At 42.6% G+C, this 23824-nt stretch overlaps 1 protein-coding gene across 1 annotated transcript in view; it reads right to left on the minus strand.

Moving 5' to 3' along the window:
* The window catches only part of SORCS3 (sortilin related VPS10 domain containing receptor 3), a 962887-nt gene that overhangs the window by 168794 nt on the left and 770269 nt on the right, over positions 1 to 23824 (minus strand). The window contains exon 15 of the mRNA XM_077455086.1: positions 5122 to 5239. Within this exon, the coding sequence (XP_077311212.1) occupies positions 5122 to 5239 (118 nt within the window). The remainder of the gene's footprint in view (positions 1 to 5121; positions 5240 to 23824) is intronic.

A 23824-nucleotide genomic window follows, 5' to 3' on the forward strand; every position in this document is an offset into this window, starting at 1 on the left:
GCAAATGATCATTATTACTGGCTACCATGAGCATTGATGGGGTTTGACATCATGAGAGTCTATTACTGTAAATCAAATATTCTTGAGGAAAAGAATCAGAAAGATCTAGAGAAAGAATACAAAATAAGGAAAACAGGGTTGATCACTCCAAAATGGAAAAAAAAAAAAAAACATTTGGAGCTGATAGGTTACAGTTGAAACCCAAGACTAAAGTGGCAAGAAATGATAAAGGGGGATATTGTGCCCTCATAAAAAGATTACATTTATTGAATACTGTCTAACAAAAATCCAAGATGATGAATAAAACAATAAAAGCGAGACTCTGCACCGCAGTGTAGGCCACAGATACTTGGGTTAGAAGTAGCATGAGCCAAAGTCATGGCCAAAAATAAATACTTTTATATATATGTAATTGTAGTTTATTTACCTTTGCTTTTCATTTTTTGAAAGGAATGAATTCAAATAAAACTACATTATTGTTCTATGGGGGGGGGGGATATTTATTTTGAGGAGGCATTGCCCCTTGATACCCCCATAGTCTCCCTATTGGCTATGACTTTGGCTCATGCCACACACACACACACACACACACACACACACATATATATATATATATATATATATATATATATATATATATATATATCTATATCTATAAATATATAAATATATATATATATATATATATATATATATATATATATATATATATACACACACACACACAAAAAACCCCAACACAATATTGCAAAAAAAAGAACACAACGTGGTAGATTTATAAAGCAGTGAATGTGACATTTACCAAACAATAACTTCAGGTGAATCAATCACTGCAATTTCAATTGAATATCACCAGGAAATACTGTATGGTGAAGGTCACATGTACTGCTTTATACATACACTGCATTGTTATAAGTATTGGGGTGTCAGCCTTTACAGAAAGGTGAACCTTAATGGCATCCCAGTCTTAGTCCATAGGGTTCAATATTGGGTTTGCCCACCCTTTGCAGCTAAAACAGCTTCAGCTCTTCTGGGAAGGCTGTCCACAAGGTTTATCAGTGTGTTGATGGGAATGTTTGCCCATTCTTCCAGAACCATATTTGTGGTTCAGTGCTGGGGCCCTTACTTTTTAATATCTTTATAAATGATATTGGGTCTGGGATTAAAAGTAACATTTCTGTCTTTGCAGATGACATTTAGCTATGCAGTGAAAATGGATGTCTCCAATTTCCAAGCTGACCTCAATGCACTAATAAACCGACTATGTGGCAAATGAGGTTTAATGTTGATAAATGTAAACTTGGGGGCTAAGAATATGCATGCATCATACATACAAGGGGGAGTATAACTGGGGGAATAAATGGTGTCGAAGGATCTGGGGGTTTTGGTAGATAATAAGCTCAATAATAACAAGTGCCAATGCCAAGCTGCGGTTTCCAATGCACGCAAAGTCCTTTCTTGTATTAAGAGAGGTATGGACTCCAGAGATATCATAGACATCCAGATATCCAGACATCCAGATATCATATCATTTTGCCCATGTACAAATCATTAGTAAGATCTCATCTAGAATACGCAGTTCAGTTTTGGGCACCAGTTCCCAAAAAGGATATTGGGAACTGGAGAAAGTGCAGAGAAGGGCAACCAAACTGATAAGAGGCATGGAGGAGCTCAGCTATGAGGAAAGATTAGAGGGACTGATTTTATTCACTCTTGAGAAGAGGAGATTAAGGGGGGATATGATCACCATGTACAAATATATAAGAGGTCCATACAGTGAACTTAGTGTTGAGTTATTCACTTTACGGTCAACACTGAGGACAAGGAGGCACTCTTTACGTCTTTACGACGGAAAAGAGATTTCATCTCCAAATACGGAAAGCTTTCTTCACAGTAAGAGCTGTGAAAATGTGGAATAAACGCCCTCCAGAGGTGGTCCTGATTCTTTCCTAAATATACATAATATAAGTGGGTATTTAACATTTATAGGTAAAGTTGAAGTTAGATACATATTGGAAACAAAACCTTCTCTATCATGTATACCTTAACTAGGTGTGTAAATCACTGGGATATCTTCCAGAAAGTAGTACACTCCTGGTATTTTACTCCATTTAAACTCTCCAAGTTTTACCCCTCGCACACACCCTCTGCTGGAGAAAGTGCAGAGAATCTGGTACACTATTCCACATACAGGTGGTCCCCTGGTTACAAACATCTGCCTTACAAACGACTCCTACTTACAAAAAGAGGGAGACAACAGGAAGTGAAAGGAAATCTACCCCTAGGAAGGGAAATTCACTCCTATAAGAGTTATTTTGGGAAAAAGGGTACGTCCACTGATGCTTTATCCACAAGGCTTGTTTCCACAACAACCCTTCATTTTCAAAATCCAATTGTCATTGGGACAGAAAGTGAGGTGAAATCTTCTGAACAGGGGTACAGGCAGCAAAACAAATGTTACAAGGGGGTAAAGCTTAAAAATATTTTGTTTGGCTGGAGCTACACTTTTACCTGTTCCAACTTACAAAAAGAGGTTCAACTTAAAAACAAACCTACAGACCCTATATTGTTTGTAACCCGGGGGCCGCCCGTATTATGGTCCTGCATATCAATAAGGTCATTTTGGAACAAAATCTTCTCCATACTGTCAGACATAGGTGACCATCACATAGCTCCCAACCCTGAACTGGCCATCTTACACCTGACTATTCTGGAACTACCACTGAATATGCGAGTAGTGGCTACACAACTTCTACTAGCAGCAAAACTCACAATCACGAGATTGTGGAATCCACCTAATCCACCTTTCCCTCATGATGCCATTCTTTTTTTTTTTTTTCTTCCAAAATAAATTTTATTGAAGAAAAGGTCAACATAGCAAGATTACAGAATCATCATATAGTCGTTTCGAGATCAGATAAGTGAACAATGAACAATGGTTGTTGTGAGAGAATAAAAAACAAGGAAAAACATACAGTATCTGCTAAACATCTTGTCAACACCTAGGTTCTCTTGTGCACACAGTGTAGGATCCAGATGGTAGGCATGGTAAAATGCATGATATCAAGTCAACCTTATAATAAGTACTACTAGGTACCATAGCTCATTGTTCAGTCATGTGGTTCAATTATTCAGGGGAGATTCTGAGGGTTAGAATAATAGTGCGGACGTCTGCATGATGATTTGGTCTGTAAGAGTGTGCAGTTGCCGCTTGGGTGATCCAATTTGGGCACCCGAGCTGAACCGGTAATAATACTAGGTTTGGTATGATGGGGAGAGACAGGGGGATGCAGGGTCAGGGTGGTAGGCAGGGGGAGGTGTTGGGGGTGGGAGGCGGGTCTGGGGAGTGCGGGTCAAAGGGGGTTGAGGGGTTAGTGGTTGTCTCCTCGGTCTCTGCTAAATGGTGGATGGTTTAAGTACTTTATTGCTCTATGGTGGTGGGGATTAGGTAAGCAAGGCCTCTGGTATCAGGAATGTCCCACCTTTGAGGGGTAGTATTGACATGTGGGCTCCCATACCTGTCCCTTGTGAATGGGTGGGAGGCCCAAAACACCCAAAAAGAGAACCCTGAAAGGGAAGGTGCAGGGTATTGTACTCAGTTGATATTTGTCATAAAAGAGCAGGACGTGTTCATGGGTTAGTTCATCAATGTCCGATATCTATCGGTTGTTCTGAAATGCATCCAGCATGCCATTTCTTAGAGAATCTGGCTGGGGAATCTCGTGCAATGAAAATGAGTTCTTCCATTTCAGCTATTTTGTTAACTTGTTTAAACCATTCTGGAATGGTTGTTACTTGAGGAGAGCCCCAGTGTCTAGGGATACATAATTTGGCAGCATTGAGTAAAGGTAGGATCAGGGTCTTACGGTACTGGTGGGCTGATATATCTGAGTGATGGAAAAGACATTGGGCTGGGGTGTGGTCTAAAGTGTATGTAGATATCGATTCTGTGAGCTCCCGTACTTGGGACCAGAAGGGTTGGATTGCCGGGCATGACCACATAATGTGTAGCAAAGTGCCCGGACCGTCGTTACATCTCCAACATTTGTTTGGATAGGAGGAGTTGTATTTGTTTAGAATTGCTGGGGTTTTCTACCAGCGTGTTATCGTTTTGTAATTGTTTTCCTGAATGGAGACATTCAGGGAACCTTTATGAGCAATCGTGAATATACGTTCCCATTGGTCTTCTGATAGGTCTAATTGTGTTTCTCACTCCCATGACTTGGGTGCTTTCCCATCTTTAGGAGAGATATCTTCAAATAGCAAGGTGTATATTTTGGAGATCAAATGTTGTTGGGGGCTGGATTAGGAGCATAGGTGTTCAAATGGGGTCAATGGTCGTGTGATGGAGGAGTCGCGATTGATCTCTTGTAAGAAGTGGCGGATTTGAAAGTAGGTCCAGAGTGGGAGGGAATTTTCAGTGTGGGCGGGTACTAACGCCAGGCGATCTAAGAGAGAACCATCTTGGAAAAATTTGGTGTGCAAGCACTTCTGGATGTTGCCAGTGCTGTGATAGGAACTGTGCAGACATACCAGGAGGGAAGGCCGGGTTAAATCTTATAGGAGTTAAGGGTCCTGGGTCAGAGGAAATGCGCAATTTTTTACAAGTTTCCTTAAAGGAGCAGAGTGTTGGGTCAGTAAGAGGATGTTCCTTTAGTGTGGGGGGGACGTGGTCGGGCAACAGCCAAGGTGCTTATCCTAGTGGAGAGGGGGACAATGAGTTCTCTAATCTGACCCAATCTTTACTACGGTCGTGTAATGTCCACGATTCTAGCGAGATGGCAGGCATGATACCATTCTTACCCTAAACCACCAATGTGAAATGGAAAAACTGTTGGCTATCACGAACCTCATGACCCTTCTGCCCCCCCCCCCCCTCCTCTCCCTTTGATAACTGTATCTTGCATGTTCATGACTAATAATAGATTCAGTTACTTTAATTTTGTCTATAGTGCAAACAACAATACTTTTATCAGATTACTTTGTTGTTATGTTAACATTGGACACCAACTGATAGCTTGAACCTGTTTCAGTTCCTATCGTTGTACCACTTTATTTTGATACAATAAATAAAGATTGACATTAAAAAAGGGAGAATAGCTTGTTGTTGATGTTTCTTACCTGATTGTGCAAATGCCAGTTTTCAAAGTCATTTTCAGTGCACCTCCGGCCAAAAACAGATTTGTAATCCACTTTCACCAGCTGCCACTCCGACAAGAGACTGAAGTGTCCGAACACTCTGCACAGAAACACACAGTATGGTTAAGCCTTAAGCATGTTATTCCACTTATTAAACGTAACTGGCATTTTTATCATCAGAAAAAAAAGGTTCCTCCTGATAATCCTGCTATTCTGACTATCTGGAGGCTTTGGACTTCTTTCTATTTCGATCTCCAGAGAAATGAAAGCGCCCTGGATCAATACTGCTGTTGTATCAATCAGTTTAATATGAGCGGTTGTCTTTCAGTTCTTAGCCCAGGAAGATCTGAAGGCAGTCTTGGATGAGCATACAAAATATTTCTCAGATTAGCTCTTTTGAGAATATGCATATCCCCATAGCATGGTTTGCTTATAACAAATACCACATCCTCTGGGAAAGCGACAATATTCAGAAATCTTATTGCTGCCAAAAAGGAAGCAATCTGGAGGACTTCCTGCAGAAAATTCGAATGGGAAATGGACCTTTACAAGTCTGAAAAAATACATTTCGGACATGTCATAATATACAGTGATGGTATCACTTTTCAGAAAAGCTCCACCTTTGTCATTATGAAGCTATTCTTGAGCTGCAAGCAGTGACTTTGCCAAGTGTAAAATTAAGTCATTAGTCTGCTGCAGGCAGGAGAAAGGATTTCAGCAGTCTCTTCTCTCTTCCAGTGATCAAATTGCAACAATGTACAATGTTACTGTGCATCAAGTCACAAGGTAAAAGCGAGCGGCAGTGGCTAATCTGTCACAATTAACATCCGTCCAGGCAGCAGGATTTATATAAACATATCATCTCTGAGCCCATATCTCAGCCAGCCCAGCAAGAAAATGGATATCCTGAATGACGCCTCCATTCACAATGAATGAAGAGCATACAAATAATACGTGCTTATGTATACAAATTACAGATAACGCAAGAATGTGATAGTATTTTTTTTTTTTAGAAGAGTTGAAAACCCAGATAATAAAGATCGTGAATCAAACGAAGAATTGCAGATTTACAAACAAATGAAGAATTCCAACCATGCACAATGAAGTGGAAATTCTTGGAATAAATGGATATAGACACCTCGTACCCTTCACCACAAATACAAGCCTCTTACAAAATCATATTGATTCTTTGTGACAACGATCAATACACTTTGTTGCAAACAGAATATTCCAGGCCCTCAGCAATAGTCCACATCAGACCACCAACCAATGAATCTCAGGCGGCTCCCAGAGTTAATGTACCAGGCCAGATATCATCATCATCCTTGATCTAAAGACACATTTTGAGTGTGTAACCAGTTTCCATCAAGCCTCTCTTTGAGTAGGTTGTAGTCTGTTCCACATTATCCTGCTAGGTGTTCTGTGTCCAATGGGCCTGGATGACCAATATTGCCAGAAAGCATAGGGTCATCGGCTACTTCTCCTCTATGTCTAGGTAAATTTTCCTTCTCATGCTCAGCTCCACTTAGTCATACAAAAGATCCACTTGGCCAAGAAAAAAAAAGTGAGGCTGTAGAGCAGTGGTCTCTAAACTTTCTAAACAAAGGGCCTTTAGGGGGCCAGACTGTGGCCATCAGAAGTACAAAATGTCCCAGCATCAGTGGGAGTAAACACTCCCCCATCGCTGGTGTCACTGAGAGGATTTGTGCCCCATTGTTAGTGTCATTGGCAGGATTTGTGCCCCATTGTTTGTGACATTGACAGGAATTGTGCCCCATAATTGGTGTCATTGGGACCCATTGTTGATGTCAATGGGAGGAACTGTGCCCCATCATTGGTGTCATTGGGCCCCATTGTTGGTGTCAATGGGGGAACTGTGCCCCGCCATTAGTGTCATTGGAAGGAACTGTATCCCATCATTGGTGTCATTGGGCCACACTGTTGGTATCATTGGGAGGAACTGTGCCCCATCATTGGTGTCATTGAATCCCTTTGTTGGTGTTATTGGGAGGAATTGTGCCCTAGTGTTGGTGTCATTGGGAGGAACTGTGCTCCATTGTTGATGTCATTTGGTCTCACTGTTTGTGTCAATGGGAGGAACTCTGCCCCATCATTGGTGTCATAGTACCTCATTGTTGGTGTCAATAGGAGGAACTGTCCACCATCATTGGTATCATTGGGAGAATTGTGCCCTTTGTTAGTGTCAGTAAATAAAATAGCACCCCAAGGGCCAGATAAAAGCAAGCAAAGGGCCACATCCAGCCACTGGGTGGCAATTTGGAGACCACTGCTGTAGAGAAAGCCAGCAGAGGAGGGATGGAAGGAAGATGACAGCATTGCATCCTGAGCACAGAAGTCAACTGAGTCTAGCAGTGCACAAGAAGGATGATCCTGTAGCAGAGCTTTACAAATCCATGGAAAGAACTGCTCTCTATTTTGGCCCCTCACCAGAACCTCACCAGAGCTGTGCATGTCTGCAGCTCTTCTCTCCCCTCACTTCTGGGTCTCACTGGCTTTGCTGGGGCACTGGGAGTCATTGTCAATCAAAGCCAGTAACGAAGGAGTGGGAGGTAGGGCCTAGTCCTGCTGTCTGTGTCAATGGACACAGCAGCTGGGCTTGGGAGCAAGCATGCACAAGTGCCTATGTGGGAAGTGGGTTCCAGTGGGGCACTGGACAAAGAGGAGGAGCCAGCAGCGCCAGCAGCGCCAGCAGGGGGACCCGAGAATCTTTGCTGATTCCTTCCCTTTAGCCCCTGGGATAGACACACCTTGCCTCCATCTGTTGGCTGATTGGCTTTTGAGCATTTCAGCCATCTGCATATGGAGTTAGGGTGCCCTCTGAGGGGTATACAGTATATGGAGGGATTAGCATCATAGGATTTCTTTCTTCATGGCCCCACACCTCACATGCTGAGGACATACAGATTATGGTAAGTAGTCTTAGCCCCTGTACACATGGTCAGAGATTTCGAGAACCAAATCCGTCGGATTTTCTCCGTCGGATTTTCTCCGTCGGATCTTGTCCGAAACTGTTGCATACACACGGTCGGACTAAGTTGTCGAAAAATCAGATCTTTCAGAACGTGATTACGTAATTTCGTTACGATGGGACTACATTCAGGCTAGTAGCCAATAGCTTTGATGTAGGAATTTGATCTGAGCATGCGTGGCACTTGGTCCGATCAAAATTCGCTACACATGATCGGAGTATGTCCGACCGGCCCAGTTGGTCGGGAAATATTTCCAACATGTTGGAAAATTGGGTCCGACGGATATTCCGAGGGAATCAGTCCGATGCATACCACACACAGTCGGATTATCCGACGACACAGTCCGATAGGACACATTCCGGCGGATTCTCCGACCGTGTGTACAAGGGCTTACTCTTCACTAGCATGCAACACAAAATTTACAACACCTGTGCAACAGAGTTCACATGTCATGTTTTTGTCTGGATTTGTTTTTATTTTTTATCTTTCATCACAGTTTGCCTTTCATTGTTGTCTCCATCAATATTGCTTTGCACCTCACTCCCCATCTGTCTCCATGCCCGCACTTATATTTGATTTGCTTGTATACTATGTAGACTTATTTCATTATTTACTACATACACCTATGTATATGATTGGCTTTCCGGGTATCCACCTCATTACCAGATAGGTCTATAATATTACCTGATTGGGTCATGCACTCTTTAGAGTGGGGACAGTAAGTATTCAGACCCCCTCAAATGTTTCACTCTTTGTTATATTGCAGCCATTTGCTAAAATCATTTAAGTATTTTTTTTTCCTCATTAATGTACACACAGCCCCCCATATTGACAGAAAAACACAAAATTGTTGAAATTTTTGCAGATTTATTAAAAAAGAAAAACTCTTTGTGTAAGGTCCCCCATATTTGCTGTATGGTATTTCTTTTTATGTTATATATTTCTCATTGACATTTTTATTCTGTAGATATACTGCATTTACATATACTCCTTAAGAAGCGAGACGCGTTGAGTTATATGACCTGTGTATTAATGTACATCAACAATTCAAAATATACATGTATGTGGCCGCTTGGTAATGTTGTGTTTTATCACTGCCAAGTGGTTTGGCACCTTTGTTCATGCATTTCATATATGATGAATGTTATACAATTTTAATACATTTATAAGCCATGTTTATTTTGCATACTCTCATTGACCCTTTTGTGCTCACCTCGTTTAAAGTCTCGCAGGCATAATTCTTCTTTGTTACCTCATGTACTAAGCTGTGGAGCAATATCACATTGCAAAGTTCACAGTCTATTTGTCTTTAGTAAATTGACCCAGATATTTACACTAAGTACACATTTTCTTTTTATTTAATGAATGAAGGGCCCTAACACATTGATCCACTTTCAAATAAATACTGTTGTTAGCCTTTTGCAGGATACCGGATGCATAAATTCCAATGGCGGGGGTGTTTTTTTGAAGCACCTGATTAGAGCTAGAGGCTCTAATAGGCTTTAAAATGCTGCGAGCACTGCGAACTGAGCCCACACAGTGTGACATAAGCAAATGAATATTCACTATTTTCACACTGAATCTCCTTCCCGCTAATCAGTAAGCGGGTCTGAGACCCATTTTCCGATTGGCTGAAAGGAGAAGCGTTCCGATTGGCCACTGGGGAGGAGGGAGAAGGCGATGGAAGCCACTGAGCAGGGGAAGGGGAGCTATCCATGATGCCCGCCACCCATGATGGCCACCGTACGTGATGCCTGCAGAGGAAGGAAGGTGAAACTGTCCGTGATGCCCACCTCCTGTGATGCCCTCGCAGGAGAGAAGGGGAAGCCACCCATGATGCCTGCGGAGGAAGGAAGGGGAAACAGTCCATGGTGCCTGCCATAGATGGGGTAAGTGCTCCGGACCCGACCGACCGGACGAGTGGCTATGGGTGCACTCTTTGCCACCCCCCTAAAAAAATTATCACCAGCAGCCACTGATATGGATCATTCCACCCAAGATGGATATGTTAGATGTCTTATGTGATGAGATCTCTCCACTTAACTTTTGAGGCATGCCATGTATTTTGGCATGGCAAGAGATCCCTCCCAGTAAGATTTTTATTATACAAAATATCATGGAGATATCCAAATTATGGAGAAGGCAAAAGTAAAAACATGCAAACATACAGGAGAACACAGACCATTTCCGCTGTGGGCTAAACCAGAGTATTGCAGAGGTGTCTCACCATTAGGGATGAGCAGAACACGCAAACACCATTAAAGTCTATGGGACACGAACATGAATAATCAAAAGTGCTAATTTTAAAGGCTTATATGCATGGTATTGTCATAAAAAGTGTTTGGGGACCTGGGTCCTGCCCCAGGGGACATGTATCAATGCAAAAAAAGTTTTAAAAATGGCCGTTTTTTTGGGAGCAGTTATTATAATAATGCTTAAAGTGAAACAATAAAAGTGTAATATTCCTTTATATTTCGTACCTGGGGGTGTCTCTAGTATGCCTGTAAAGGGGCGCATGTTTCCTGTGTTTAGAACAGTCTGACAGCAAAATTACATTTCTAAAGGAAAAAAAGTAATTTAAAACTACTCGTGCCTATAATGATTTGTCGGTCCGACAATACACATAAACGTTCATTGATAAAAATGGCACAGAATTTCCCCACAGGGGAACCTCAAACCAAAATTTAAAAAAAAAATGTGTGGGGGTCCCCCTAAATTCCATACCAGGCCCTTCAGGTCTGGTATGGCTATTAAGGGGAACCCCGCCGCAAAATTTCAAACAAAATGGCGTGGGGGTCCCCCTCAAGATCCATACCAGACCTGAATTTTAAGGGGAAACCCACACCAAAATAAAAAAAAATGGCATGGGGTCCCCCCAAAAATCCATACCAGGCCCTTATCCGAGCAAGCAACCTGGCAGGCCGCAGGAACAGAGGGGGGGGAAGAGAGAGCACCCCCCCTCCTAAACCGTACCAGGCAACATTCCCTCAACATTGGGAGAGGGGTTTGGGGTAGCAGCCCCCCCAAAGCACCTTGTCCCCATGTTGATGGGGGAGAAGGGCCTCATCCCCACAACCACTGGGAAAGGGTCTGCAGGCGGGGGGCTTATCGAAAATCTCCCTCTTCTTTCCGTTTCTTCTTCCATCTTCTTCCTTCTGGTCTTCCTTTGGTATTCTTCTTCTTCCTCCATCTTCTTCTCCATCTTCTTCTTCATCTTCTTCTTCCTCCGCTCTTCTCATCCCACATCTTGCCCTGGCTTCATCTCCTCTCCGCCCGTATGATCCACCTCAGTGGGAGTCTTCTGCCGTGTGACGCTTCTGTTCTTCTGACACTTCTTAAATAACGTAGGGCACCCGTGTCCCTGCCCCCCTCTGACGCACGGGGACTTCCCTATGGCTTTCCCCGTAATGTCAGAGGGGGCGGTGTCACCCCCTTCACGTAAACACTTTTTATGACAATACCATGCATATAAGCCTTTAAAATTAGAACTTTTGATTTCTCCCATAGACTTTTAAAGGGTGTCCCGCGGCTTTCGAATTTGCCGCAAACACCCAAAATTGTTAGCTGTTCGCTGAACTGCCAGCTGTTCGGCAAAATGTGCAGAAAGTTCACAGACTTCCAATTCAACAGTGTTACCAACCAATTAGAAATTTACTGACAAGACACCTGAAATTTTCTGGTGCAGCCAAGTTTTTACTGGCTTTTCCAAAAGTTAAAAAATTACAGTTTTAAGTGCAAATTTCAGTATTTAGGCTACAAAAAATACAATATGCAAAATGTAATTAAAGGAAGATATTATGGCAAAAAACATATTCCTTGTTTTATTTTCAATATAAGTAAGTAGCTCAGGGACGGGGGCAAGAAATTAGAATGGACGGGCACATATGAAATTGACACTCACAGTGACGGTTGGCAACACTGCAATTTAACACTGCCACAAATGTGTGGCATGGTATCCTTGCTATCTGGGACACTGTACATCCCTGAGTTGTCTCTTATCTTCCTCCGAATCGAAATTGCAAGAGCTTGTAAGATGTTGGAGATGGATCTTTTTTTTCACCCTAGCTAACAACGAAATTATATTATGTACAGAGGAGAAGGTCAGTCTTCTCCTGTCTTCTCCTAACATCGCTATGACAACCTGTTTACTTTTTCCTTGCAAAGATCATAGACAGGCAAGGCGATCATATTATGAAAGCAATCTTCGGACTGAGTTGAATAATAACTCCCGTGCATCAATGTGAAAGGCTAGACTAAGTTGTATTGATAGAGAAATTGCACCTGGGGGTTTATTAATTTAATGCGTACAGCTGAATGTTGTACTCTGGAGACAAGATCGCACTACATGTAGCAACAACAGAAATATCAGCCAGGGAGACAAGGAAAATTGAACGTGTACATACAATGACCAGTGCTGTTATCAAAAATCATTTAAAGGCCAATTTTCAAGAAGAATGTTGGATGTAATGTGGAGTTGGATGGCGTGTGTTATTTTCATGAATTCATTCCCTGCTTCCAGGGCTCAGATCCAGCAGTAGCAACTGTTCCATTCTGTCTTCTCTGCTGCTGCCGTTACACATATATTATGATCTGCGTAGAGTAGACCACAACCAACATAAGAGGAATTTCAAGTGATGGTCATTGGAAACTGTACACTTACAGTTTATGTCAAACAGTCACTAAAATTTACAGTATATACTGTAAGCTTTAACCACTTGCTCTCTGGAAGGTTTTACCCCCTTCATGACCAGGCCATTTTTTGCTATTTGGCACTGCGCAACTTTAACTGGCAATTATACGGTCATGGAAACGCTGTATGCAACTGAAATTTTATATTATTCTTTTCACATAAATAGAGATTTTTTTGGTGGTATTTTATCACCACTGGGTTTTTAGTTTTTATTACATAAACAAAAAAAGACTGAACATGTTGAAAAAAAAATAAAAACAATATTTTCTATTTTTTGTTAGAAAGCATCTCCAATCAAAAAAAAAAATCGAATTTCTTCATAAAAATAGAGCAAAATGTATTCTGCTTCATGTTTTTGTTAAAAAAAAACTCCCAATAAATGTATATTAATTAGTTTGTTTCTAAAGTTATTGTGAGAGAGACAACCTGGAGAGGGGCTTTTGGAGGGGTAGTAAGAAGAGCCGGCAAAACTATAATCCTTGAAGTGTCGTTTATTGGTACATCAGAGTGACAATAAAACAATAAACTGACGTGTTTCGGCAATAGCCTTCGTCGTAGCAGACTTTTGGAGGGGACTGCAGTGTAGCCTCTTGCATAGTGACTATGGGCCCTGGCATTTGAGGGAGCTACAAGCATTTAGGAGGCTGTCCTGTTATATAATTGCAAGATGACATTACCACATTTGATAGTCAAGGAAGCCATGATGGTCTCTCCCAACTGTGCTAAACTCATTGAGAAGATGTGTGTGAAAGGAAAGCTGGTTAATGAGATTTGGACAGCCCTGAGTCTTCTTGAACACTGGTGCTGGATTGTTTGGATGGGCACAGTCACCTAGGCTTGTCTAAGTGGCTAGTTTTTAATTATAAAGTATGAAAAAGCACTAGCATCCTATATCAAACAATATACATCCTATTGAATAGTGCCTTATACATCAATGTGATTGTGACATAAAAAACAAATATGCACAAAATATAAAAAGTGCTTGGTGCTTCTGAAAAAAGTGCAATGGTGCTCCAAAAATTTGATCGACTGAGGTGACTCCCCGTTTGGTGACCCCACTCACCAGAAATATTAGATCCCCAGCTTCGCAGTCTGGGATCAAAAAAGCAGTGATCTAATGATCTGGGAATATGCAGGATGGTTCCTCAGCAAACTCTTCCAAGAAGATATTGTATGACAGGAAGGATATACACACTCCATAAATGGGTAAACAGAGAAAGTGAAATATCATTTAACATGAGTTATCAAGCACATTAAATGTGCAACTTACAGGATATTTGGCAAAGACAGGCATCAGTAAGAAACATCTGAGTTCGCCACTGTGTGGCATGCGTTCCATGGAGGCATAAATTGAGTCACTGGTTGGCACGAACTGGAAGTACGTCAATGTGTATCGCCCCTCCTCCAGGGCATCATCTTGGAAGAGTTTGCTGAGGAATCATCCTGCATATCCCCAGATCATTAGATCACTGCTTTTTTAAACTCAGACTGCGAAGCTGAGGATCTAATGGGGTAATTGAAGGGGAAGTCACCTCACTCATTCAATGTTTTGGAGCACCACTGCACTTTTTTCATACGCACCAAGCACTTTTTATGTTTTGTGCTAATTTTTTTTTATGCCCCGAAGGAGCTGCTGGTTATTTTTGGGCTTACCGTTACCTTCCGTTCTCCTTGTGGTACGTCTAGGGGATGTCCCGTGGTAAATAGCCCAGTAACTTGAGACTGACAACAGATCCATTGGAATGGATTTTAATGGAAAAACTCAGACAATTGAAATGTCTTTCAACTTGGGATCAGAGGGTTGGGAAAGAAGTTCAGGTACTCGTAGTGTCAAAGTCAAAAATGTTGAAGAACTTGCTTACTTTGACTACATCCAGAGAATAGCCATTCGCAGTTGGGTGGTCACCCAGGTTGGACAGTCTCTCTCTCACAAGGCCTAGCAGCCAACAAGGTGCTTACTCAGGAACAAGTCTCTGCCACAGATGTTGTAGAACGTACAAAATAATGTCTCTGCCACAGACGTTGTTGTAGAACATGTAGGGAAACTAAACTTGAAACGCTTGTAGGATACCTGGATCTTTCAGCCTGCTTAGCGATATCCACAAGACTGGATTCTCTCAGTTACTTCAGCCCTTCCAGGCTCTTGTTAAGAAAACAAACCCATACATGGTATTCTTCTAAAGAGTCCTCCCCTGGAATACTCAAAGTACTCTGTGTCTCTCCCTAACCGGAGACGGCACCCAACCACCTCAGAATCCTCCTTAGTTTCCTTTCCTCGGGTCAGCCAGGCTCGAGGCAGTAAAGTCGGGTGGATATAAGGATTTGCCATGTAGCAACACCCTAGCCCCTCCTATGTTTAAATTCACGTTTGCTGTTGGAATTTGAGCACAGACTTTTTCTTCTTGTTTTGGAAATCTAAACTATGAAAATTTTTCATCCATAGTGAACTGATCCAAAACCCCCAACTCAAGAGATACACTCCATCTAGTGGAATCCATCTGGATGCTCGCGGTTGACTGGCTGTCAAAATTCCCCTTTTTACCGGTGACAGTCACAGCTGAGATGTTTCCACCATGAATAACAGAGATTCATTAAGATGCATGCACAGTAACAGTAATTAGCTGAGAGTTTTCAAAAAATTAAAATACACACATTAGCATTGCGAATGGAACCAATGTAGCACAAGGAGCATGCTAATTAAATCAGCCAGCTAGCATACCTTTTGTATCTGATTTCTATAAGTGAGATCTGCATATCTGCAAACACGACGTGTAAACAATAGGCTACACACAGATCTTCTTGCAGAGGTCATGTAGATGATAACATGCTCAGAAAGAATGTCAGGCTAGTGTTGGGGACTGGATTTAATAATGTATTAAAATGCAAATGTGGTGCAATTGCAATAGATTTTATAGCTTGGTTTACAGGAAATTTCAAGTAAAAAGGTAAAATCTTTGCAATGATGAAATATATATTTTCACCTTAGCAAATGTGTTCTATTCTATATCAAAATAATGTGTTTACTTGCCGTCACCAGCACACAGTGAGTCTCATTGGAAAAGCAGATCTCTATACAATATCACAACCCCCCAATCATCATTTTAGAACCTTTGAGCCATGGTATGGATTTTGAGGAGGAACCTCATGGAGAAAACAAGAAGAAAAGCATGCAACCTTCCTCTCCTGCACCATGCCAGCCCACATGGCCTAAATTTGGGAAAGAGCGACGGGAGGTGACCCGAGGCACAAACCTTTTTTGACAAGTCCTTTATTGAGAAAAAAAAATGTTCCACAATATAAATCCATCATCAGTCATATTATGCAGATCTTCATCAATCACAATGAAATAAGCCCTCTGAATCAGCAAAAGAAAAAATCTGCCAGCACGTCCAATCCCACTGGTCACTCTCCACAAATGGCATCTTCCTGTCCTCATGCATTCTTGGATAAGGATCTGGTATTGATTTTGAGGAGACCCCATGCTTATTTTCTTCCTTTTTGCAGTGCTGTATGTATATATGAGAACGAAACGTGTCATGGGGCACTGCTGTATTTCTTTTAAATGGAATAAATAAAGAGAAAAGATAAACCACGTAGATTCAGGGATGTGCTGATTTTGCAATGGAAGCAATTAAAGTGGGGTCTTGTAGAGTGTATGGTGTACATTGCCATCCTAGTAAAAAAACATACAAATGGAAGAGCCTCTTAAATTGCATTGCTAGAAGTTATGCTGTTACCCTACCAATTACTGTACATTTCCACCATTGCACTGCTTCTGAGTTTTTGCTTCAGGATTTGCTGGTGCTTTGTAAGGGCTTGGACCATCAAGAGCCAAGTATATAGATGTCACTTATTGGACAGAAGAGTCCTGATATGCACATGTTCAATTAAGTAGTTCTTTGCCCAGGGTATAAGCTCCTGTGTGCTGCATGATATGGCCATATATTTGTGAACACCTGACAATTACAAATACAGTATATGAGCTTCTAAGAGGGACTTTGCGATTGGCTAGAATTGGCATTAAAAGCACAAGTCCCTGCCCCATTTCTGCCTTTGCTAGTACACTATCCCTCCTGTTGAGGGGAAATTCTCCACCATATTGTGCCCCTCGCCATGCCAGAGGCCTTCACATGACTTTTCTGGCAATTGACCTTTATATGTTAAGGAAGGAATGTCTCCGCATAAACAGAGTTGCTGTACTTTACTGATGGTACTCTGAGAATGGTATAACAGTCACATCACATTGACATACATTCTGGAGTCACTTGACGTTACATAGTCAATCACATTTAGAGGACGATCCATAGCAGAGATATGCAGCACTCTAAGGCTGGGTTCGCATAGCAGGAGATGGTGACCGGGCTCTCTATGGAGCCAGTTCACACATCTCCGCAGCAGCTCCAGTGCGAATTGCACGGGAGTTCTGTTTGTCTTTTGGTTCGTTTCACGTCCGAATTCAGCCCAAAATTTCGGACTGAAATCAGACCTAAAACAGTGAGTGGGGACGCAGCGGATTCCTGCTGTGTGTCTACGTGGGGTCATTAGTACTCACTGCAATGAGATCTCTATCATCACCTTCTCCATAGGTACACCTCTCCCAGGACCCTCCAGGGGAATAGCCTCCCTCAGGGAACTGTTGTCCTGGCCCAAAAGGCCTTTTGCAATCCACCCTAGCCCCACCTCTATAAGGCTGCTTTCACACTTCAGCGTTTTGAATCTCAGGCAAATGGGTGCTGATGTGTGAATGACAAACCGCGGGGCTCACATTTGGGATGGCATTCTTTTGAATGACACCTAAAATCGCAGTGCGGGTCTGCCACAATTGTCGCGCATTAAATCGTTCTGCAACCACGGTAACCCACATGAAGCATGTCGCTCAAAAAAAATTCAGGAGCCACTTTTTGGATGACATGCATCACGTGATGCCCCGATTGCAGCGCGAATTATCACGCAACAATCACGGCAGACCCGCACCGAGATTTTAGGTGTCATTCAAAAGAATGCCATCTCAAATGTGAGTCCCGCGATTTGTCATTCACACATCGGCACTTTCCAATCCCGACATAATTGTGGCAGATCAAGAAGATGGAGGCATGAACTCAAACTCAACCTAAAGAAACCTTTTAAAACTAACCATAGAAAGTATTATTTTACCAAATGTTTAGTTTAAAAAATGGACTTCATGCAGCGGTACTGAGTCAGTCAACAGTTAGTGGATTCAAACAGGTATGGGAAGAGCATGAGTTGTTAACAGGTGAGGAAAGCTATAGGTGAGGAAATATCAACCAATGAGGACACATGTTCCTTTGCCAGCTCTCTGAGCTAGGAATTTCATTCACTTTGAAGAGATATCATGTTTTGTTTCTAGGACAGCTAAAGAATTCTCTCCGGATAGACACAGCTAAAAAAAGAAATACTTGATAGACGTAACTCTTCCCTACTCTATCTAAAATAAATAAAAACAAGCTTTGACATTAAAGGGGTTGTAAAGGTTCATGTTTTTCACCTTAATGCATCCTATGCATTAAGGTGAAAACCACCTGTCTGTGACCGCCCCCTCCCCCCCCCGTTTTACTTACCTGAACCCTCGTACTTGTCCCACGGGGACACGCTCTCTCTCCAGGGGGTTTTCAGGTCTTGATTGGATAGATTGATAGCAGCGCCGCCATTGGCTTCTCCTGCTGTCAAAAAAATCCAATGATGCGGGCTCCAGGGGCTGAGTCCTGCATTAGGCGTCCATAGAGGCTTGACTCGGAAGCGCACCAGCAAGGCAACCCCCCGGGAGAGCGCTTCTCCCAGTGGGTTATCTGATGTGGGGAGGAGCCGAGAGAGCAAAACAAGCTGCACAGTGGAGGTAAGTATGACATGTTTGTTATTTTTTTTTTAAACCTGAACCTTTAGTGTCACTTTAAATACAGTAAACTTTGTCTAAAATGTCTTTGTATGACGAAATATTAATCACTTCCAGCCTACCCACCACACCCACCACACCTATACTGGGCAGGTTGGCCCCACTGTGCTGGATCACATACATGTAAGTAATCAGGAATTTCTGGGTAGGGGGTGTGGGCATGCCTGCTGCCCCCTCTGTGTTGTCATTTGCTACAGCACAAGTCGGTTACCAGGTCCTGTCCAATGATTTATGTCCAGAACCTGCTTATCGGCTGAACCTGCTGATTTATCATGAATTTCCTTTGCTGATGAACAGGAAGGAAATTTTTTGGTAAAAGAAAATGGCAGCATACGTTAGGGTAGCTCCACCTTTGCTTCTACCCCATAGGGCCCCACTACCATAAATTTTGAGGCAGAGCTAGAGGACGTGTTCTGTAACTAGCCTACTCATAACACTAGGAGAGTATTCATGCTGTTATGGTGTCAATTGGGAAAGGAAAATTACGCTAAGTATTTGATAGGAAATGTTTGGCTTTCCTGACAGCTTCCATGGCAGCATACATTTGGGAAATAACTAGCCCAAAGAACAAATGTTGAAAAAAAAAATAAGGTTTAAATTTTAGCGCATAGCCAACAAAAAAAACAGGATAACAAAGCTATATTCACATCACAGTGAGCCTTAGTGGAGGACCATGCCATTACACTATATCTATTCCTGGTGTACTGTTACTGGGAGCCCATGAAGTCTACACACTCCTGGTTGAGTGTGTTGTCACTACTGCCATAGGAACCAAGCCCTAAGCCAGTTGGCAAGCTGGCACAACCCATCCAGCGATGGTCCTGGATGATATCTACAGTATGTAAAAAAGAAGAAAAAACGCGCTTGCCTGATCAATACACAAAAACAAGCTGCAATGCCCAAATGTTATACTACATTCACAAAAGAAAGAAAGAAAAGTGGGCTGCGCTAGAAGAATATATAAATAAATATTCAATCAGTGAAAAATTAAATAAATAAATAGAATTAGAAATAGTTGATGATTCCACCAAACCTATAAAGCAGGGATCTGCAATTAGCGGACCTCCAGCTGTTGGAAAACTACAAGTCCCATCATTAGGGATGAGCCGAACACCCCCCGGTTCGGTTCGCACCAGAACTTGCGAACGACCCCCGCGTTCGGTACGAACGTTAGAACCCCATTGAAGTCTATGGGACTCGAACGTTCGAATTGGAAAATGCTAATTTTAACGGCTAATATGCAAGGTAGTGTGCTAAAAAGGGTTTGGCGATCTGCCTCCTGCCTCAGGGGACATGGGTCACTGCAAAAAAAAGTTTTAAAAACTACCGTTTTGGCGGGAGCACTGATTTTAATGACGATTAAAGTGAAAAAAAAAAGTGAAGTATTCCTTTAAATATGGTGCCTGGGGGGTGTCTATAGTATGCCTGTGAAGTGCCACGTGTTTCCCGTGTTTAGAACAGTCCCTGCACAAAATGACATTAAACGGAAATAACACCATTTAAAACTGCTTGCGGTTTTAATGTTATATCTGGTTCCTGCAATATGGTTGAAAATCATTCAGAAAAATGGCATGGGTAGCCCTCCCTGCCCATTACCAGCCTATTTGGGTCTTGTACGCATATTAAGGGGAACCCCGTACCCATATTAAAAAAAGGAAATGCGTGTGGCCCCCAGGCCCTATATACTCAGAACAGCAGTATACAGGCGATGCAAACAAGACAGGGACTGTGTAGGTTTGTTGTGTTAAGTTGAATCTGTTTGTCATTTTCAACCGGTACATTTTTAAAGTGTAGCTCCAGTCAAAAAAAATATTTTTAAGCTTTTTGGAAAACATAGGGAAGGGTTATCACCCCTGTATAATTTGTTTTGTCGTCCATCTTTTTTCATCTCACTTGCTGCTGTCTCCTTGCGTTTGCAAGTAGGAGATGTTTGTAAGTTGGATGTTTGAAAGTAGGGGCCTGCCCTATATTATAGCGGTATGTACTGGGTACAGAGCACGCAGACAGCACGCACTATCTCCTAACACTACTGACTGCAAGCTCTATTATTAACCACTTGTTAGCCCAATGTTTGCATAAAGTGAAAGATGAAGTTATGCTGAGTAAATAGATATCAAACATGTCACTCTTCAAAATTGCACATGCCCGTGGAATGGCGCCAAACGTCGCTACTTAAAAAATCCCCATAGGCGACGCTTTAAATATTTTTTTACTGGTTACATGTTTTGAGTTGCAGAGGAGGTCTAGGACTAGAATTATTGCTCTCGCTCTAACATTCTCGGCGATACCTCACATGTGTGGCACATGCGAGCACATGGGGACATGGGCGCTTTAATTTTTATTTTATTTTTTTATTGTTCATTTTACTTTATTTTAGTTTGACATTTTTTTTCCCAAAAATATATTTTTGATCACTTTTATTCCTATTACAAGAAATGTAAACATCCCTTGTAATAGGAATATGGGGTGACAGGTCCTCTTTACAGTGAAATCTGGGGGGTCAATATGACCCCACATCTCACCTCTAGGCTGGGAAGCCTGAAATAAAAAATAAAAAAAAAGATTCTGGCTTTGATCGTACCGGCGAGTTGGTAGAAGCACCGGAGGGCGGTGAGGGGTGGGGGGCGTCTATGGCTGGGTACTTCAGGGTATCACCGAGTATGGCTGGGTATCTCTGAGTATGGCTGGGTATGGCAATTTATGGCAGGGTATTACAGAGTATTGGCGGGGTATTGGCGGGGTACTGCAGAGTAATAGCAGGGTACTGCACTGCAGAGTAATAGCAGGGTACTGCACTGCAGAGTAATGGCGGGGTACTGCACTGCAGAGTAATGGCGGGGTACTGCACTGCAGAGTAATGGCGGGGTACTGCACTGCAGAGTAATGGCGGGGTACTGCACTGCAGAGTAATGGCGGGGTACTGCACTGCAGAGTATTGGGGGTACTGCAGAGTAATGGTGGGTACTGCAGAGTATTGGGGGGTACTGCAGAGTAATGGGGGTTACTGCAGAGTAATGGGGGGTACTGCAGAGTAATGGCAGGGTACTGCAGAGTATGCACTGGTATTGCAGAGTATTGGCAGGGAATTGAGGGGTTAAATTCGGTGAGCAGCGATGTGGGCACTGCAGATGCAGCCCACATCGCTGCTGACACCGATCTCTTTCCCCTCCGCAGTACCGATCGGTACAGAAAGGGGAGGGAGGAACAGGCGTCATAACATGACGCCGGTTTGTTTCCAAGTGATCACTCCGTCATTTGACGGAGCAATCACGTGGTAAACGGCCGCTATGAGCGGCCGTTTACCGTGATGCGCCGGGTCCTATGGACCCGGCGGTCACGGATGCTCTCGAGTGCGCACACCTCGGGGCACGCGAGAGCAGAATTCTGGGAGGCCGTTAATTAACGGCCTCTCTGAGTTAAACAACCGCCCTGAAGCCGTTAATCGGCAATGGGCAGTTGTTAAGTGGTTAAAGCTAGATCACTAGCTATATAGGTGAGGTGAATATAGTGGTGTATACTGCAGTCAGGGCACAGACAACAACCACTACACAGCAGCAAGATAGGAAATCAGCCAAAAACGATTGGTGTGTATTGTGTTGAAGGTACACAGAACACCCACTGCTTCAGATGCAAAGTAACACACTACAGGAGGCCGCCTTAAAGGCGGCCTTATATAGTGTGGGGCGTGCACTACACAGCCTGAGCTATGATTGGCCACAGGCATCCTGCCTGTGGCCAATCATGGCTCTCCTCGCTGCCGGCGCTGCGATTGGCCAAGCATGCGGGGTCACAGTGCATGCTTGGCCAATCATCGGACAGCAATGCACTGCGCCAACGCAGTGCATTGTGGTCCGCGCGCGCGTCACTCGAATTTTGACGCGAACGGCCAAAACGTTCGGAATTCGCCGAACGGGCGAACAGCCAATGTTCGAGTCGAACTTACGTTCGACTCGAACACGAAGCTCATCCCTACCCATCATGCCTCTGCCTCGGAGTGTCAAGCTTATTGCTGTCAGAGTCTTGCTATGCCTCATGGGACTTGAAGTTCTGCAACAGCTGGAGGTCCGCAAATTGCAGATCCCTGCTATAAAGGAATAAGTGCAAAAAATGCCAAATTCATATATATAAATACAACTTTCCAATGTGATAAGAAAAAAATATATGTGGAGAGACAAATAGTGCATCTAATTATGCTAAATATCTGACCAGATAACTGAGTGTTGAAAAAACAAATACCAGTGAAAAACAATGTAACAAAAAAAAATAGTCAATAATAAGGACACATAAAAGAGGGGTAGGGTTTGCGCTATGGAGACAGAAGTTATTAGAAAAGAAAAGAAAAAAAGAAAAAGGCCAAGATGAAATCACTTTTGGAAAGGGAGGCAGCCACTACCAAAAAAGCCCAACTTAATGGGTTGGGAAGAACTATAAATAACAAGGTGGTAGTGGCTACTCACATGATCACAGATTAAAAACGTTTGTAAATGTCACAGATATCACAAATCACCACCGCCGCCGCCTTGTAAGAGAGAGTGTGTACGTTAGGCCACGCCCTACACGTTTCATTTAGCTCCAGACGACGTCCAATGACGAAACGCGTAAGGGCGTGGCCTAACGTACACACTCTCTCTTACAAGGCGGCGGTGGTGTTTTGTGATATCTGTGAAATTTACAAACGTTTTTAATCTGTGATCATGTGAGTAGCCACTTGTTGTATATAATAAAGGCGCTAATTTTAAAATAGTATTATACTATGGATGTTCTATATTTCTTTATATAAACACGAGGAAATGAGGAATAACTGAACACTAAACTGGACCAGCTTTATACAGCGGCACAGGGGCTCACACTGTGGAGGCGAGTTAACTCCTGCAGGGGCAGGGGAGCTGGAGAGTGCGGCAATTTGCTTTACGCATGGAAAACGCACCGGTTGTGTTTCAGAATACATCAGGCACTGAGCACGAGTCACTTTTATTGAACTTTTGAAATTGAAATTCTTCTGGAAAAAAACTTTTTTCTGAAAATACTTTTTCTGAGGATTTTTAATTAAAATTTTATTTTTATTTTATATTTTTTTGGTTTGTTTTGTTTTTG

This window comes from Lithobates pipiens, unplaced genomic scaffold (assembly GCF_037356315.1).
Source record: "Lithobates pipiens isolate NorthernLeopardFrog02 unplaced genomic scaffold, aLitPip1_a1.2 Scaffold_25, whole genome shotgun sequence".
Lineage (NCBI taxonomy): Eukaryota > Metazoa > Chordata > Amphibia > Anura > Ranidae > Lithobates > Lithobates pipiens.